The following is a 19,431-nucleotide window of genomic DNA, read 5'->3' as shown; positions in this document are numbered from 1 at the left end:
TCCAACCTACTTGGCAAAACTTTAGTTTGTTAACAAGAAATTTGTGGAGTGGTTGGATTTTTTTTTTTAATGACTCCAAACTAAGTGTATGTAAACTTCCGACTTCAACTGTATATGTTTGGGATGGCTGTGTGAGAATCGCATCAGTATTTCTCACATAACTAGAATGAGATTAACTTGTGATCTCACCCCCGCTCTGCTCTGATAGACATGAGCCTGAACTCTAAAGCGTTGCACTGAATCATTTATGTAGACTCTATGCTGTTGGCCACCAACATATTTGATCAACTTCCAAATTTTGTTTTACAAAAGAGAGAGAGTATCAGGAATCAAGGTAAGACCCAGATGCAGACCGTGTCGAAGTAACAATGTTTAATTCAGCCACAGGGTCAAAGGAACAGGGCAGACACAGGGTCAGTTCAGGCAGAGGTCGGAAGTCCAGAGGTGGGGCAAAGGTGCAGGCAGAGTGGTCAGGTGGGTGGGTCCAGGGTCCAAAACCAGGCAAGGGTCCAAAACCAGGATGATGAGAAATGCTGGTTGGCTTGACAAACAAGATGAACTGGCAACAGACAAACAGAACACAGGTGTAAATACACAGGGGATAATGGGGAAGATGAGCTACACCTGGAGGGGGGTGGAGACCATCACAAAGACAGGTGAAACAGATCAGGTTGTGACAGAGAGAGAGAGGCTTTTTGCACGAGTGCATAGGCCATCACCAACGAGTGAGCTGAGCATTATTGGGTGAGTCAGTGAAACTGGAATGCATTTTTAGGACTATAATTTCCTTCTCATTTTGTAGCTGACAATATGTCTCCACACACCTCGGCCTAGGCTAGTGATTGATTCAAGACAATATCGTTTTTACTGATCTTCGATTCTCAATTTGTCAGTTTCAAAGTAGCCTGCCATTTTGGTCATTGTGTGGTATGAACAAAAATTCTGCCAAAGTCTCCAGTCATGTTAAATTACATAAAATGCGTTAATAAAAGGCCAACATTTTCCCAGATATTATGCTACAAAAAAATGTACGCCCCGTGCAACTTCTGTCAGTGCCTCGCCTCTACTGCTCTATGCCTCAACGCAAATGCGATGATATGACTGCAATACTTGAATATAAATTTAAAGCATTTCAGAACACCCCAGGTCACCCCCCTCTTGTGGTCACTGTTTGTTCCTGCATCTCACGATTTATAAATTAAGCACTGCCACCAGCGACATATGAATTAGATGCCTGGTGAAGCGACTGCTACCCTGTGGGATGCACTTTGATACAACCCCATTGCACTGGTCATTTACACCGGCTTGACGTTGTGCTTGCTAATTGGAATGTCATGGCGACATCCATAATCCAGGTGGTGACCAATAATACAAGTTATTTCTCCCTCACCGATCCAAATAAACATCACTTTGAATGTGTTATACAAGAGGCAAAATAAACAAATTATACAGAACAACAGCAGAGTCATGTCTTAAGTGTAAAACTAAGAATGACTCAATCCATGCTTTCTGGGAACACTATAAAGTCAAAAGGTTATGGGAGAGGGCGGCAGGGTAACCTAGTGGTTAGAGTGTTGGACTAGTAACCGAAAGGTTGCAAGAGCTGACAAGGTACAAATCTGTCATTCTGCCCCTGAACAGGCAGCTAACCCACTGTTCCTAGGCCATCATTGAAAATAAGAATTTGTTCTTAACTGACTTGCCTAGTTAAATAAAGGTAAAATAAATCAAATATGGCAGTCATAACATTTTGTCAGCTGGTAATTTACAATTAACGTAAACAGGTTCAGCATCTCCTGGCTTCCCTGCATAGCTAACAAGTCACTGATGCAGACCTTTGGAACTTATAAATATTAAAATGTCTAAATACATTTAATATAGCCTACACCATCACAATAAACCCATTAGTTATTTTAGACAGGTCTAAAGAAACATGATATGAAGAAAATGTAGTCTATGTCACTAGAATAGCTTACTCTGAGTTATCCTTATGTTAGGCCCTGATCTGGCTATGCCATATGGCTGTGGGCTACACTAGTTAATTTAGCAGACAAGATTTGCTGAGAATTCCGTAGCAGTCCTGAATGGTGCAGCTGTCTAAGGCACTGCATCTCAGTGCTAGAAGCGTCACTACAGACACCCTGGTTCAATCCTGGGCTGTATCACAACCGGCCGTGATTGGGAGTCCCATAGGGCTGCGCACAATATGTCCAGAGTTATCTGCATTAGGGTTTGGCCGGGGTAGGCCGTCATCGTAAATAAGAATGTATTCTTAACTGACTTGCCTAGTTAAATTAAGGTTAAATATATTTAAAAAAAAAAAGTATAGTATGAGGAACACAATTAAACATAGCTAAATGAAACGATTTCTGAGGGAGTGCGCACATGCGGCTATTCTGTGTTAAGCGTTTAACAAATAAAGGTCCTTCTATATGCTTAATTTAGAGTTATTTATGCAACTTTAGTTGTGATACAAACATTGGGCAATATGTTTAGATATTTTATACATTCTAAGGCTGTATGATGAAACTCTTAATGATGATTTGAAAAAAGTTGCAATGGAGGGGAAAGGCAGTGGAGGGGCAAGCGGAGCGCTTCAACATAGTCCTTTGACTCCTTTCCATTCGGAAACTCCTGGTTGCCGCATCAAAAGTGCCTTTCATCTCGAAGTCTTCCTCCACAAAATGCTGGGTGCTAGCTCGAGCTTCCAGCAGCAGAATATCATTGATACTGTCAAAAGCCTCACTGAAGTCTAAGAAAACAGCACCCACAACCTTGTTATCAACTATTTCTCCCAGCCAATAATTTGTGTAAGTGCTGTGCTTGTTGAATGTCCTTCCCTATGAGCGTACTGAAAGTCTGTCAATTTGTTTACTGTAAAATAGCATTGTATCTGGTCAAACACTATTTTTTCCAAAAGTTTACTATGGGTTGGTAACAGGCTGATTGGTCGGGGGCACAAAATTAGCAAATATTTCTAAAAACATGTTTTGACTTTATCATTGAGGTATTTGTGTAGATTAATGAGAGAAAAATATATTTAATCCATTGTGAATTCAGGCTGTAACAACAAAATGTGGAATAATTTAAGGGGTATGAATACTTTCCGAAGGCACTGTATATTCCTTTCTCCTTACTCTTGTTTATATTACGGCTATATTCCCACTAATATACCTTTATGTAATTAATAATTTCTGTGTATTTTTCTGTCTTTATTATAATAATATTTAATTTGTAGATCGCATTTCCTATACTGAATGCACAAGTAAAGCTTGCTGTGGTTGTCTCCTGTGCGCAAATCTATTCACTATCAAGGCACAAGGCGAGACCCAGATGCAGATGGTTGGAGTCTTACAATGTTTATTAATCCAAAGGGGTAGGCAAGAGAATGGTCGTGGACAGGCATAAAGGTCAAAACCAGATCAGAGTCCAGGAGGTACAGAGTGGCAGACAGGCTCGTGGTCAAGGCAGGCAGAATGGTCAGGCAGGCGGGTACATAATCCAGAAAAAGGCAAGGGTCAAAACCGGGAGGACTAGCAAAAGGAATACGGGAAAAACACGCTGGTTGATTTGTCTAAACATACAATACGAACTGGCACAGGGATAAATACACTGGGGAAAATAAGCGACACCTGGAGGGGGTGGAGACAATCACATGAACAGGTGAAACAGATCAGGGCATGACATTCACGGCTGTAGTTTGAGCATATTTAATGCCTTTTATTTATGAGAATAAGCTGATACTGACCTTATTTCTGATTAATTTATGATATTGTAGCTTAATTAAATTTATTTATATTACAGTGTTTCTAATCCTAGAAAAATGAAAACACTTTTGACAGTAGCCTACCTAAAACATCCTTTTCTGCCTTTTAAGTCCTTCAAAATAAAAACGACATATCCTTATATTAGAAAGTAGAATATCAAGTAGATATAGGCTACTGTGTGTGGGGAAGGCTAAATAATTACAACAGAAAAGGCCCAATTAAAAGAATAGTGATAAGGGAAACAAAATAGAGAGAAGTCCGACATTTTAAAAAATCAACACAATTACGCTCTGCTCCTCGCTCCACACTCGCCCACTTACATGCTCTGACATTGGAAAGCAGCCATGCTTTAGGCTATCAAAGAACTGAATCATATTAATGGATGGAATCAGTGAATGAATGGTTGCAGCAACCATTACATGGTCTGACAAGCTGACAATTAATTTCTTCAAAAATTAAGAAGCAAGAGAGGGAGAGAGATTTCATTGTATTTTTTCACTTTCACTTAATCAGCTAGCGACTGCACATGGCTAGTTTAGCCTACTCAAACACCCAGCTCAACAGAGAGGATTGCTATGCTGGCTATGGCTATCCAACACTGAAACTCTTCCAAGGTAAGCTTTTGATTTGATTAATTTATTAGGGTGGCAGGGTAGCCTAGTGGTTAGAGTGTTTGACTAGTAACCAAAAAGTTGCAAGTTCAAATCCCCGAGCTGACAAGGTACAACTCTGTCGTTCTGCCCCTGAACAGGCAGTTAACCCACTGTTCCTAGGCTGTCATTGAAAATAAGAATTTGTTCTTAACTGACTTGCCTAGTAAAATAAAGGTAAAATAAAATTGCCATCGGGGCCCGCTTGTGCTTTGCACTACACTGCCTGATTGTAGTGGGTTCAGTCACACGTTAGTTCTAGTAGCTATGTTGACTTTAGCTAATATGGTGACAATGATGTAGGCTGTGTGGAGTGGTTATTGTATGAAGGTTTGGCTTGGAAAGTAGTTTTTTTTGCCTGGAAACAGGCAAAAAAATATCCACAAGCGAAGGGAAAAGGTGAGGGGAAGAGAGCGAGTAGATGCAAGAAGAAATTATACAACGAGCAAAGTGATCATGCTGTTTGCAGTGGTAACAATACTTGAAAGTACTACTTAAGTAGTTTGTTTGGGTATCTGTTTATATTTTTGACTACTTTTACTTCACTACATTCCTAAAGAAAATTATGTACTTTTTACTCCATACATTTTCTCTGACACCCAAAAGTAATTGTTACATTTTGAATGCTTAGGAGGACAGGAAAATGGTCTAATTCACACACTTACCAAAATAACATCCCTGGTCATCCCTACTGCCTCTGATCTGGTGGACTCACTAAACACTTGCATAATTTACTAATTATGTCTGAGTGTTAGAGCGTGCCCCTGGCTATCCGTAAATAGAAATATAAAATGGTGCCATATGGTTTGATTAATATCAGGAATTTGAAATAATTTATACTTTTACTTCTACTTTTGATATCTAAGTATATTTTAGCAATTACATTTACTTTTGATACTTAAGTAGATTTAAAACCAAATACTTTTTGACTTTTACTCTTGTAGGATTGTACTGGGTGACTTTTTACCTTAATAAAAATGACTAAAGTAGTCTTTATTTTTACTCAAGTATGACAATTGGGTACTTTTTCCACCTGGCTGTATATGTGGCTGCTATGAAACTGTCTGTCACCCACTCACCTTGATTACTCACATTTTTTTTTCTCTTGACCTGTGCACCTACAGTATGTTTTAAACGTGAATTTGTAGGCTAGGTTGTTGCAACCTCATGATGGGTATGGGGAAAATGTGAGTATTATGTAGTAGTCTAAACCTTTTGATGTTATATTGAGCTTGGTGAATGGAATATGGAGAACAGTTATCCAATATTTTATTTTTTGTAATTTTTATTGTACCTTTATTTTACTAGGCAAGTCAGTTAAGAACAAATTCTTATTTTCAATGACGGCCTAGGAACAGTGGGTTAACTGCCTGTTCAAGGGCAGAACGACAGATTTTGTACCTTGTCAGCTCGGGGATTTGAACTTGGAACCTTTCGGTTACTAGTCCAATGCTCTAACCACTAGGCTACACTGCCGCTGTAATAGAAATAAGGCCATGCTCATAAAAAAAAGAAGTAATCGTCCTCCCTCATCTTAAATGGCACCGACCGCAACAGAGAGTATAGCCGGCTGCATAGATTCCCTTTGGCAGTAAGATGCTTTCAATGGTAGGCTATTCCCGTGTGTTTTGTCAATAATTAGGCCTATTTGTGCAATAAATATGACTCATCACTCTTTATCACGAGCCTTGTTTTCTTTGATTTAAAATACGAACAGTAATAAAATGTGTGTAAAAATCATGACTGGATATTATACTGTCACAGATTATGTTTGGTTCTGTTTTATTGTATGCAAATTAAATATGATATGTCATTTGAATATCTTTAAACTGAAATGAGCTTTACCCAATTATTGGCTTTACCACACAATCCATGTTTTTGCTATTCTTTCATTAATAAATGTGATTTATTTATTCTGCCTCCACTTTTCTTTCTCTCCCACTATAATTTATTTATTTCCTAGGTCATGAAATAGTTGATGCATGATTTAAAGTAGTGGAACCTTTTCTTATCTAGACCAATTTCAAGGGGGTTTCAAAAGCCGTTGCATATAATCGAAAAGGCTAGGTGCTGCGTGGCCTTTGCTTGAGTTGATTGCTATCCGCGAGCAGGAAGGTTTTGAAACTGTGCGAGAACTTTCACGATCAGAAAGGGAGGAGAAAGCATGGCTTTAAACCTTACCATCAACAGCAGCAACCCTCCTTTAGGTATGCGTGGTAGTATTGTTTTTTTTTAAAGCTAAAACTAAAATAAATGGATAAGAATATTTGGCTAAAAGGAAGCTAACTTGCTAGCTTACGTTAGCATGTGCTGTCTGTAATGACCGTTTATTACAGAAGGCTGGCTAGCCAGGCTTATGTCGTCGTGGCACAAATAAGCTATCCCCAGGATGAAGAAGATGTATATTTGATGTAACCAATAGATCATAGCTAGCTAGTTATTTTAATGTATCATCGTATGTTGTAACGATATGTTGTAAATGCCAGCTGAAAAAGCCACAACAATACAGCTTATTATGTAGCTAGCTATCTGGATAATGTAATTATAACATTTGCTGCATTTATCTTGCAAGGTCTCAAAGCTAGCTACCTGGCTGCATCACTTTAGTCATTTCCCCTCATGATTCAAATGTTATTTTGTATTTTACTAAGGAGAGTTGTTGTGGCTTTGCAAGCACTGCACTCCATACCCCTGAACTCAAAAGCGCCATCCTGTGTGTCAGGCCGGTGTCACTGGCTGATGCAAGCGACATGAAAGAGTCATAAGGCAGCAGTGCTACGCTTTGAACCTTCTGTCTCCATAGTTTAATCATCCTTAAGCTAGCTGGACTGTCTTTAAACTGGTTCATGCATTCGAATCATTATTTTCTATTGCACTGTACAGTGTCTTCAGAAATGATTCAACATGTTATTAGACATTTTTGCAAATGTATTGAAAATTAAATACTAATCTAATTTACATAAGTATTCACACCCCCAACTCAATACTTTGTAAAAGCACCTTTGGCAGCGATTACAGCTGTGAGTCTTTCTGGGTAAGTCTCTAAGAGTTTTGTACATGTAGGATTGTGCAACATATGCCCATTTATTTGTAAAAAAATCGGGCTCTGACAAATTGGTTGTTGATCATTGCTAGATTACCATTTTCAGGGTTGCCATTATATTTTCAAGAAGATTTAAGTAAAAACTATAACTCGGACACTCAGGAACAGTCACTGTCTTCTTGGTAAGCAACTCCAGTGTAGATTTGTTTTAGGTTATTATCCTACTGAAAGGTGAATTAATCTCCCGGTGTCTGTTGGAAAGCAGACTGAACCAGGTTTTCCTCTATGATTTAGCCTGTTCTTCATGTCATTACATTTTGTTTTTATCCTGAAATACTCCCCAGTCTTTAATGACTACAAGCATACCCATAACATGATGCAGCCACCACTATGCTTGAAAATATGGAGAGTGGTACTCAGTAATGTCAGTTTGGATTTTCCCCAAACTTAACTTTGTCCTGAATACAAGTGTCTTGTTGCTAACAGGATTCATTTTGGGGAATATTTGTATTCTGTACAGGCTTCCAGTCTGACAATTAGGTTAGTATTGTAGAGTAACTACAAAGTTGTTGATCCATCCTCAGTTTTCTCCTATCACAGCCATTCAACTCTGTAACTGTTTTAAAGTCACTATTGGCCTCATGAAATCCCTGAGTGGTTTTCGTCCTCTCCGGCAACTGAGTTAGGAAGGACTCCTGTATCTTTGTAGTGACTTGGTGTACTGATACACCATCCAAAGCGTAATGCTCAGAGGGATATTCAGTGTCTGCTATTTTTTTACCCATCTACCAATAGGTATTTGTATTTTGTATTTATTATGGATCCCCATTAGCTGCTGGGGCTAGTAGCTTTAAATATATGCAAAAGTCAACAGACATTTGTCTATTGGTTTTGGGTGTCATCTGTATGTGAGAACATATAGTTGTGTGTGTTCAGTCTCTGGAGTATCACACATACAAACTTTGTATTTAGGGCTCTCTGTCAAGGAATGCATTGAATGCAGTGACAGGTGGGGTCATTCATTGCCAATTACATTGTGATTCCTCTCCTGCAGGGGCGCTGTTGACAGCAGAGCATGTGAAGGGCAGCGTGAACGTGTCTGTGGAGGAGGGCAAAGACAACAAGCTCTGTGTCTCACAGTGAGTACACAACAGCCACAACGTCTAGAAATGTCAGTTTCTTATCACGACAATGTGTCGTTGAGGTGTGAAGAGCTGATAAAGGAACTGTAATAGTAATACTTATTTTACTTACTTCTGTGCATGTTTCTTTACTACTATTTCATGCACTCATTTTTGTGTTCTCACTTTCAATCGTGAATGATAATTCCTCAAGTTTTACAGGCGAAATGTTCAGTCAGTTTAATGGGGTTCTGCATTATGATCTTCTTGAGCTATACAGTGTTTTGAAGTAGCCTAGATTGTTGTTTTGAATGATGTACAGTGAGCCAATTTTGAAGCAGACAGTGTTTTTTTCATTTTATATTATGTATATATATTATGTGTGTGTGTGTGTGTATATATGTATGTTTATATTAGAGGTCGACCGATTTATGATTTTTCAACGCCGATACCGATTTAATGGAGGACCAAAAACGCTTATACCGATTAATCGGCTGATTAAATCGCCCAATTTAATTATCGGCCTTTTTGGTCCTCCAATAATCAGTATCGATATCGGCGTTTAAAAATCATAATCATAATTGGTCGACCTCGTGTGTGTGTGTATGTGTATATACGTATGTATGTGTATGAGAAAGATGCGGTGATGCTTTTCTCTTACAGTAACGTTATGCTATTTTATAGTTGGATTTGTTATGGAGAATACTGTCATTATGTGGTCTTGCAGACATTGATTGGGTTTTGACATAACTTTAAACTAGCACGATTTGCCAGAGTAGCCTGTTCTCTATGAGTGGAGCAGAGACTGTGTAAAGTAGAGAATAAACACATGCGCACAACGTGATCTGCGTATGCACACAAGCTTCAGGATCTTTAGTTCAGCCAGATAAGAGTTCAGTCTGCAGCCACGCTGTAGGAAGTGTTTTTTATAAGGCTTAGCCTTTGCAACGATCAAGTGTGTTGTCTGTGGTGTTTCTCCCCATCTCGCTCCCTTAGGTCAGTGCAGTTCAGCGATTTGAACTCCATCACGCGCTACCTTGCCCGCCTGGCTCCCAGTCTGGGCCTGTACGGCTCCAACATGCTGGAACAAACTGAGGTGAGACTAGCACTGACCCCAACGCTTGGGCGTACCCAAAATGTACCCTGCATTATTAGCTTGAGCTACTGAATGGAAAACCTGAAGGGCAGAAGTAGTCCAGAGGCTGCACTCAATTCACTCAGAAAATCAACAGCTATTTAATCAATTTAAGGGACATAACACTCAAATCACAATTTGTCAGATGTTTTCCATCCTCAAATGGCACACAGTCGCATGGTGCACATTCCGAAATGCCATGAATCTAGTTACAGTGCTTTCGGAAAGTATTCAGACCCTTCCCCCATTTTGTAACGTTACAGCCTTATTCTAAAATGGATTAAATAAATAAAAATCCTCTTCACAATATCTGATAATAACAAAGCAAAAACTGTTTTTTAGACATTTTTGCAAATGTATTAAAAATGAAAACAGATACCTTTATGTACATAGGTATTCAGACCCTCTGCTATTAGACTCGAAATTGAGCTCATGTGCATTTTGTTTTCATTTAATATCCTTGAGATTTTTCTACAAGTTGATTGGAGTCTGTAGGAAACCTGGCACTATCCCTATGGTGAAGCATGGTAGTGGCAGCATCATGCTGTGGGGATGTTTTTCAGCGGCAGGGACCTGGAGACTAGTCATAGATCGAGGAAAAGATGAACAGAGCAAAGTAGAGATCCTGTATGAAAACCTTCTCCAGAGTGCTCAGGACCTCCGACTGGGGGTGAAGGTTCACCTTCAAACAGGACAACGGACCCTAAACACACAGCCTAGACAACCCAGGAGTAGCCTCGGGACAAGTCTCAGAATGTCCTTGAGTGGCCCAGGACTTGAACCTGATCGAACATCTCTGGAGAGACCTGGAAAAAAAATCTGCCTGACAGATCTTGAGAGGATCTGCAGAGAAGAATGGGAGAAACTACTCAGATACAGGGGTGCCGAGCTTGTAGCGTCATACCCAAGACCACTCGGGGTTGTAATCGCTGCAAATGGGGCTTTAACAAAGTACTGACTAAATGGTCTGAATATTTGTGTAAATGTGAGAGTTTATTTTTTAAACCTCTTAGAGCTCCCCCCTACTTTTTAAAATTTCTTTAAAAAACATTACATCAAAGTTGGATCAGCCTGTAGTGTGGTTTTCCACTTTAATTTTGAGTGTGACTCCAAATCCAGACCTCCATGAGTTGATAAATTAGATTTTCATTGATAATTTTTGTGTGATTTTGTTGTCAGCACATTCAACTATGTAAAGAAAAAAGTATTTAATAAGAATATTTCAATCATTCAGATCTAGGATGTGTTATTTTAGTGTTCCCTTTTATTTTTTTGAGCAGTGTATTGTGACAGACCAGCTAGATCTACTGTCTCCATTTCACTTTGGCCATTGTTGTGTGCCTGCCCTCCCCTCAACAGCCTCAAATAGGCTATTTCATTTCACAAATAATATTTTATATTATTAATTTCAAACAACGGCATTAGCATGAGAAGAACTTACCAGTCCAAAACTGTCCTCTCAGTTCCAAAAATATTCCTCCATTTGGGATTTGCTAAATGAATCGTCCTCGATCAATTTCTTCTAAAATTGTGTGTACATCTGTATATCTAGACTTAGATTTAGCTTTTCCTGACTTAGTCGCCATACTGATTGATATATTAACAGCTGAATATGCGCTTTACCAAAACAATGCTGTGTGCAACATGCGTTGCTCCTTCCGGTATGAATCGTCAATGGCGAATGAACCTCTTTACGCCGGAGTTTACTACATGGGTTGGTCTTCCAACACATAAACATGACATATTGCCGTTTACCTCAGCTCATTAGCTCTACCCAGCTAGATTTCAAGACGATCAGTGGTCATTGGGTTAAAATACAGTCAATCAATGAAACAGCGGGCAAATCATTGGTGCACAATGATGTCATTACTTGTTGTCTTCAAATCGGTTTCTTTCAGTCAATACGTCCCGCGAAATGACCCATCAGGTTTGTTTGTGTTACGATCTTCCTCTGTTTGCAATCCCAATGCTCATTGTTACAATGGTCTTTTGTTTGATAAAATCAATTTTTATAGCCTAACACGAAACATTTTGTGAACCGCTTGTGTCGTGAATTCCGTCTCATTCCATTTTCGCCGACACATTCGAGGTAAATACACACACAAAACGTTTCCAGTCATGTTTGGTTTCATTGCAATCAACTGGTTTGTGTTACAATTTTATTACATTTTAGAAGAAGGCTGTAACGTAACAAAATGTGGAAAAAGTCAAGGGGTCTGAATGCTTTCCAATTGCACTGTACATTTTTTTCAGTCAGAATGCAACTTTTTCTATGCCCACCCCATTCTTCCTCTGTCCCTCACTGCTTGTGTGCCTCTCTATTTTTCTTCCCAGGTGGACCACTGGCTGGAGTTCAGTGCTCAACGTGTGTGTGGCCAGTCTGGCCTGGCTGCAGCCCTGGGGGAACTGGACAAGGCTCTGGAGCTGCGCACTTTTCTCGTGGGCCACAGCTTGACCCTGGCCGACATCTGTGTGTGGGCTGCGCTCAAAGGTCAGTGTTTCTCCCACCATATCTTATGCCAGGGGAACTCAATTGATACCTTACGAGGTCTGGAACCTGCTGGTTTTATGTTCGACCTAATAAATAATTGCGCACACCTGGTGTCCCAAGTGTAAATCAGTCCCTGATTTAGAGGGGAACGATGTAGTGGAACTGGCTTCGAGGTCTAGAATTGAGTTTGAGAGTCTTAGGTAGTTTTGGCCTCCCCACTGGGCTTCTGTTGGTTTCAATTTAATGTGTTGATGTTTTCAGCCCTGAATGCTACTTTGTATACCTTCTCTTGTATGTCCTGTCATAAAAATAGATCTTGGGGAAAACTTGGCACTTTTGTCATTGTTCAGCTGATAAAATAGTCTTTTAACACTAAACTTGAAGATGGATGGGGTAGATGCAGCCAATGTTGCCTAGGCTTCTACAGTCTTGTAACCCAGATTCAAACAGAGTCCCGCACACTCTCACATTCTACTGCCCATCAGGACCTCTCTCCATCTCTCTCTCATCTGTGTATAGGTAGTAGCGAGTGGCAGTCGATGCAGACACAAGCTGGGGCCTTCTCCCATGTGGCTCGCTGGTTTGCCTTCCTGGGCTCCCAGGTGCCCTTCACCGCCGTGGGCCACAAGTACACCAACAGCAAGGCCCCCTCACGCAATTCCAATGTAAGTAACACAACTGCCAATGGTCAACTCGCTGAATGTCTCCTCCTTCCATTGAAAATACAAGATTCTGAAAATACAAAATTCTAGTTGTTTTGTGGCACAAGTAGTGAGCTAAGTGAATACACTGTTAAGAGTGGAGTCCTAATTTGAGATCTGCACACTTAACGCAAATGTTCACTTAAATCAAGCATTACTGCATTCTAATATCCCCTTGACTGTATCCCCCTCTCTATGTCCCTGTTCTCAGTCTGAGAAGGAGAAGCAGCAGGACGTGGGGAAGTTTGTGGAGCTGCCAGGAGCCGAGATGGGCAAGGTGGTGGTCCGCTTCCCCCCTGAGGCCAGCGGGTAAGGGGCAACTTCCCAAAGCAACAGTGATGTTCATTAGGAAAAACAGATATTTTGTACATGTCTCTTTTTCTCAGGTACCTGCACATTGGCCATGCCAAGGCTGCCCTGCTCAACCAGCACTATCAGGTGACCTTCAAGGGCAAGCTCATCATGCGCTTTGACGACACCAACCCTGAGAAGGAAAAGGAGGACTTTGAGAAGGTATCTCCCACACTTCAATCTTCTGAATTCATGTATAAACAATCCTGTGTGGAAACTGAGAATAGGCTACACATTAAAGAATATAAGACATTTTAGGAGAGAGAATGCTTTTATGTTCTACTATTGCCAGGAAGCATTATGTAAAAGCTGAATTACTTGTAAAAAAAGGGAAATGATTGCATGTCTGACCTACTAAAACAACCACAAGTATAAAATGGTTGGGATGAAACTTCAGAAAAGGGATCTAGCCAAATAATTTTCATTTGTGTCGGTCTCAGGTGATCCTGGAGGACGTGGCCATGCTGCAGATCAAGCCAGACCAGTTCACCTACACCAGCGACCACTTTCCCCGCATCCAGGGCATGGCGGAGCAGCTGCTGAGGGAGGGCAAGGCCTACATCGATGACACACCCCCAGAGCAGATGAAGGCAGAGAGGGAGCAGCGCACAGAGTCAAGCCACCGCAGCAACTGTAAGCGCAATATGAGTGGTGCGATAGCTGAATTCAAACTTGTCCCCTTGTCCGTATCCACCGCTTTAGATCTGAAACTGATTGGCTCTGAAGTTTCATATGCAGTGGTGGTTGGTGCCGTTTCAGATGAGGAAGGACGTTCATTTTTTTCATTATTTATCATGAGCATGGCCTTATTTCTATTACAGCATATTGGATGACTGTCATTCATATTCCATTCACAAAGTTCAATGTAACATCGATAGGTTTAGGCAACTACATAATACTCGAATTTGCCCTATAACCATCATGTTGCTACAACCTAGCCTATGAATGCAAGTTGACAACGTATGTGCTCACAAGTCGAGAGAGAAATTTGAGGTGACAGACATTGGCACCTTCAATACCTCATTGCACACGCTTGCCTGCAACTAGCTCATCTATGGTGTAATCATTAGTCCAACAGTTGCAGACAAATTTTATTGGACAAATTCTGGTATGTTTATCCCCGTTTCGTTCGCTTCCATTTTAAGAAACATTTTTTTTCAACCTAATCGGTGGCATGAATAGGAACAACCCTGATCATACATAAACACAGTTCACTTTCATAGGAGCCACATTTTATACCTTCTCCCATCTATGCACTCTCCTCTCACCTTTTCCCTTCGCTTGTGGACTTCAATGCAAAACACACATAAGCTAGGTGAAAACCTTTCCAAGCCAAACCATATCATAACCTCTACACACAGCCTATATCGTTGTCCCTATATCAGCTAAAGTAACGTTGTAGTCAACATAGCTAATAGAACTAATGCGTTAATAAACCTGCTACAATCATGCAGTACAGTGTACAGTTAGCAGTTATACCGGTGAAAGTGAAAAAAATACGAAATATCTCTTGCTTCTCCTTAACTTGTCTTTCTCTCTCCGAGTTAACTACTCACCACATGTTATGCCCTATAGCTTATTCTTTAACTTCTCTAGGGAAGGGGGCAGCATTTGGAATTTTGGATGAAAAGCATGCCCAAAGTCAGTATCCTAAGTCAGTATCCATTGACTTAGGTCTCAATTTGCAGTTCCTATGCCTTCCACTAGACGTCAACAGTCTTTAGAAATCGTTTCAGGCTTGTATTCTTATAAATGAGGGAGTAAGACCAGTCTGAATGAGTGGACCCTAAAGTGTCAAAGAGCTTTTTCAGGCGCATGTGCATTTCTTGTTTACCTTTTATATGGACAACGTTATTGTCTGGTTGAAATATTATAGATCATTTAGGCTTAAAAACAACCTGAGGATTGAATATAAACATCGTTTGACATGTTTCTATGAACTTTACGGATACAATTAGGATTTTTTTGTCTGATTGTTTTGACTGAGTTTGAGCCTGTGGATTACTGAAGAAAACACGCTAACAAAACGGAGGTTTTTGGATATAAAGAGACTTCATCGAACAAAATAAACATTTATTGAGTAAATGAATGTCTTCTGATTGCCACCATATGAAGATCATCAAAGGTAAGGGATTCATTTTCTCTATTTCTGAGTTTTGTAACGCTTCTGCTTGGCTGGTTACTGTTTGTAATAATTTGTCAACTGGGCTAGGTATGTTCTGGGCTAGGTATGCTTTCGCCGAAAAGCATTTTATACATATGACACCGGTTGGTTTAACAAGAAGTTAATCTTTAAACCTATGTAAAATATGTTTTTGTTTTCTGAATTTTTATAATGAGCATTTCTGTAATTTATTTTGGAGCTCTGCAACCTCACTGTATGTTGGCTAGATGGGACGCTAGCGTCCCACGTATCCTAGAGAGGTTAAGTACTAGGTATGTTCTCTGATGCTTTGGGGGAACAACATGTCAGTTCATGCTGCAAGAGCTATGATACTTTGGAAGACGTCCTCTGGAAGTTGTCATAATTACTGTGTAAGTCTATGAAACAGGGTGAGAACCAAGAACCTCCTAGGTTTTGTATTGAGGTCAATGTACCAAGAGGAGGACAGAAGCTAGCTGTCCTCCGGCTACACCATGGTGCTACCCTAAAGAGTGCTGTTGAGGCTACTGTAGACCTTCATTGTAAAACAGTGTCTTAATGAATTATTTGGTGACAGGTGAATATATTTAGTATTGTTTTATCTAAAAAGGATAACTTTTCAAATGTTTCAGTACTTCCTCCTCTGAGGAGCCGCCACTGTTCAGAGGGTATGTGGAAGTTATTACGACGTAACTTGCTCCATCATTCAGTCGCATTGACCCCAACATACATTTTGAGCTCTATACATTATTGAAAAGAGGTTCTAAGCTTCAAAACAATGTTTAACTTGTGCTTCAGCTCTCTAAATTGATGAAAATAAAACCTAATATAACTCAAACTGAAAGCATTTGCATTTTTGCGCAGCAAAAAAAAAAAGCACTACAGGTCATCTCTCCTCTCACTTATTCCATCATTTTTTTTAGACTGCAAGGTCTTCTCGCATTCATGGAAATGTAATGGGGGGGGGGGGCTGGAAATGAATTTATGAAAATAAATTCATTTCCAAAATCCAAAGTAACAATCAGTATCTGGTGTCGCAACCAGCTGCATTAAGTACTGTAGTGCATCTCCTCCTCATGGACTGCACCAGATTTGCCAGTTCTTGCTGTGAACTGTTACCCCACTCTTCCACCAAGGCAAGTTTCTGGGGGGAAAGACCCTAGCCATCACCCTCCGATCCAACAGGTCCCAGACGTGATCAATTGGATTGAGATTCAGGCTCTTCGCTGGCCATAGCAGAACACTGACATTCCTGTCTTGCAGGAAATCACACACAGAACAAGCATTATGGCTGGTGGCTTTGTCATACCGGAGGGTCATGTCAGGATGAGCCTGCAGGAAGGGTACCACATGAGGGAGGAGGATGTCTTCCCTGTAAAGCTCAGTGTTGAGATTGCCTGCAATGACAACAAGCTCAGTCCAATGAGGCTGTGACACTCCGCCCCAGACCCTGATGGACCCCCCCACCTCCAAATTGATCCCGCTCCAGAGTACAGGCCTCTGTGTAACACTCATTCCTTCGACGATTAACACGAACCCCTGGTGAGACAAAACCACTACTCGTATGTGAAGTGCACTTTTTGCCAGTCCTGTCTGGTCTAGCGACGGTGTGTTTGTGCCCATAGGAGACGTTGTTGCTGGTGATTGTCCGGTGAGGACCTGCCTTACAACAGGTCTGCAAGCCCTCAGTCTAGCCTCTCTCAGCCTATTGCAGACAGCCTGAGCACTGATGGAGGGGTTGTGCGTTCCTGGTGTAACTCTGGTAATTGTTGCCATCCTGTACTTGTCCTGCAGGTATGATGTTCGAATGTACCGATCCCTTGCAGGTGTTGTTACACGTGGTCTGCCACTGCGGGGACGATCGGCTGTCCGTCCTATCATCCTGTAGTGCTGTCTTAGGGGTCTCACACTACGGACATAGCAATTTATTACCCTGGCCACAGCTGCAGTCCTCATGCCTCCTTGCAGCATGCATGCCTAAGGCACATTCACGCAGATGAGCATGAATGTGCTTTCTTTTGGTGTTTTTCAGGCCTCTTTAGTGTCCTAAGTGTTCATAACTGTGACCTTAATTGCCTACCTTCTGTAAGCTGTTAGTGTCTTAATGACCGTTCCACAGGTGCTTGTGCATGAATTGTTTATGGTTCATTGAACAAGCATGGGAAACTGTGTTTAAACCCTTTACAATGAAGATCTGTGAAGTTGTTTGGATTTTTACGAATGATCTTTGAAAGACCGGGTTCTGAAATAAGGACGTTTTCTTTTTTTGCTCAGTTGATGAGCTCGTCCTTCCCAGTTAAGGGAGCCACCAACCTCCTGTGCTTTATATAGACTGGTGTGTTTCTAAGTCATGTCCAAACAATTGGATTGGCCACAGGTGTACTCATATCAAGTTGTAATGGACGATCAAAGGAAATTGGATGCACCTGAGCTCAATTTGGAGTCTCCTAGCAAAGGGGTGTCAATGCTTATATAAATGAGATTTCTTTTTCAATAATTTGGCAAAAATGTCTTAACATGTTTTCACTTCGTCATTATGTGTTGAGAATTTGTTTGTAAACCATTTTGAATTCAGGCTGTAACATAATAAAATGTGCAGTAAGTAAAGGGGTAAGAAAGCACTTGTTCCTTTGATCGTAGTTTGCTAGCTTGTCAGTTGACTTAGCAAGCCATGTACTTGTTTTGAAAGTTGGATCTCATCAGAGGATTTAAAATTGTACTTACACTTTGATGTTCAAATTAATTGGGTGGTTAGAAAACGTGGTGTTCTAGTGAATTCTGTTTTAATCCAAAAACAGACCATACTTTTTTAAATAATTCACTTTGCTTCTTCGTATCTAGGGTCCATTTGGAATTCAGTTGATGATGACTGTGATACTTAAAACCGCTCGCAGTCTTCACTCATCGCCTTTCCTCCTCTTTCTCCCATGCCTTTCTCCACCCCTCCCCCAGCGGTGGAGCAGAACCTAAAGATGTGGGAGGAGATGAAGGCAGGCACGGAGTACGGCCAGACTTGCTGTATGCGGGCCAAGATTGACATGGCCTCCAACAACGGCTGCATGCGCGACCCCACCTTCTACCGCTGCAAGAATGCCCCCCACCCCCGAACTGGCACCACCTACAGGTAGGGGGACACGGCACACTACGAAAAAATGTAGCAATTTATTACATTCATCCTCTATTTAAAATGTTTTATTTAAGTTTTATATAATCAGTCATGCTAAGTCATGCTGAGACCATGATTTCGTTTGCAGATGGGCCCTGCATGAACACATAATTTAACAATAATTACATTATACATTCGGAAAGTATTCAGACCCCTTGACTTGTTACATTACAGCCTTATTCTAAAATGGATAAAATAAAAAAATCCTCATCAATCTACACACCATTCCCCATAATGACAGTGAAAACCAGTTTTGACATTTTTGAAGATGTATTAAAAATAAAAACTGAAATGCATTACTTAAGTATTCAGACCCTTTGCTATGAGACTTGAAATTGAGCTCAGGTGCATCATGTTTCCATTGACCATCCTTGATGTTTCTACAACTTGATTGGAGCCCACCTGTGGTAAATTCAATTGATTGGACATGATTTGGAAAGGCACACACCTGTCTATACAAGGTCCCACAGTTGACAGTGCATGTCAGAGCAAAAACCAATCCATGAGGTTTAAGGAATTGTCCGTAGAGCTCTGAGACGGGTTGTTTCGAGGCCATCAATTGAATTTAACACAGGTGGACTTCAAGTTGTAGAAACATATCAAGGATGATCAATGGAAAAAGGATGAGCTTATTTTCAATTCTCATAGCAAAGGGTCTGAATACGTACGGAAATAAGGTATTTCTGTTCTTTATTAAATGTCTAAAAACCTGTTTTCGCCTTGTCATTATTGGGTATTGTGTGTAGATTGAGGCCATTTTTTAAATTTAGTCCATTTTAGAATAAGGCTAACAGAATGTGGAAAAAGTGCACTATATATCACCGGCTAATTTCTATTCTATAATGTTTGTTACTTTGGTTATG

At 40.5% G+C, this 19,431-nt stretch overlaps 1 protein-coding gene across 2 annotated transcripts in view; it reads left to right on the top strand.

The window, feature by feature from the left end:
- The first annotated feature begins 635 nt into the window (after positions 1 to 635).
- Positions 636 to 19,431, top strand: part of eprs1 (glutamyl-prolyl-tRNA synthetase 1) — an 86,441-nt gene continuing 67,645 nt past the window's right edge. Inside the window, exons 1-9 of one of the 2 annotated variants that reach the window (XM_031788435.1) lie at positions 636 to 744; positions 8,515 to 8,599; positions 9,578 to 9,677; positions 12,051 to 12,207; positions 12,727 to 12,872; positions 13,120 to 13,217; positions 13,295 to 13,421; positions 13,700 to 13,892; positions 18,355 to 18,526. In XM_031788435.1, the coding sequence (XP_031644295.1) occupies positions 9,660 to 9,677; positions 12,051 to 12,207; positions 12,727 to 12,872; positions 13,120 to 13,217; positions 13,295 to 13,421; positions 13,700 to 13,892; positions 18,355 to 18,526 (911 nt within the window). In that variant the 5' untranslated portion in view covers positions 636 to 744; positions 8,515 to 8,599; positions 9,578 to 9,659. Of the gene's footprint in view, positions 745 to 6,473; positions 6,625 to 8,514; positions 8,600 to 9,577; positions 9,678 to 12,050; positions 12,208 to 12,726; positions 12,873 to 13,119; positions 13,218 to 13,294; positions 13,422 to 13,699; positions 13,893 to 18,354; positions 18,527 to 19,431 lie in introns of those variants that run through there. The other variant, XM_020470354.2, reaches the window with a different exon arrangement.

The sequence above is a fragment of the Oncorhynchus kisutch genome, linkage group LG14 (assembly GCF_002021735.2).
Source record: "Oncorhynchus kisutch isolate 150728-3 linkage group LG14, Okis_V2, whole genome shotgun sequence".
Lineage (NCBI taxonomy): Eukaryota > Metazoa > Chordata > Actinopteri > Salmoniformes > Salmonidae > Oncorhynchus > Oncorhynchus kisutch.
Note: the sequence above shows the minus strand (reverse complement) of the source record. Positions and strands in the feature narration are given on the sequence as shown.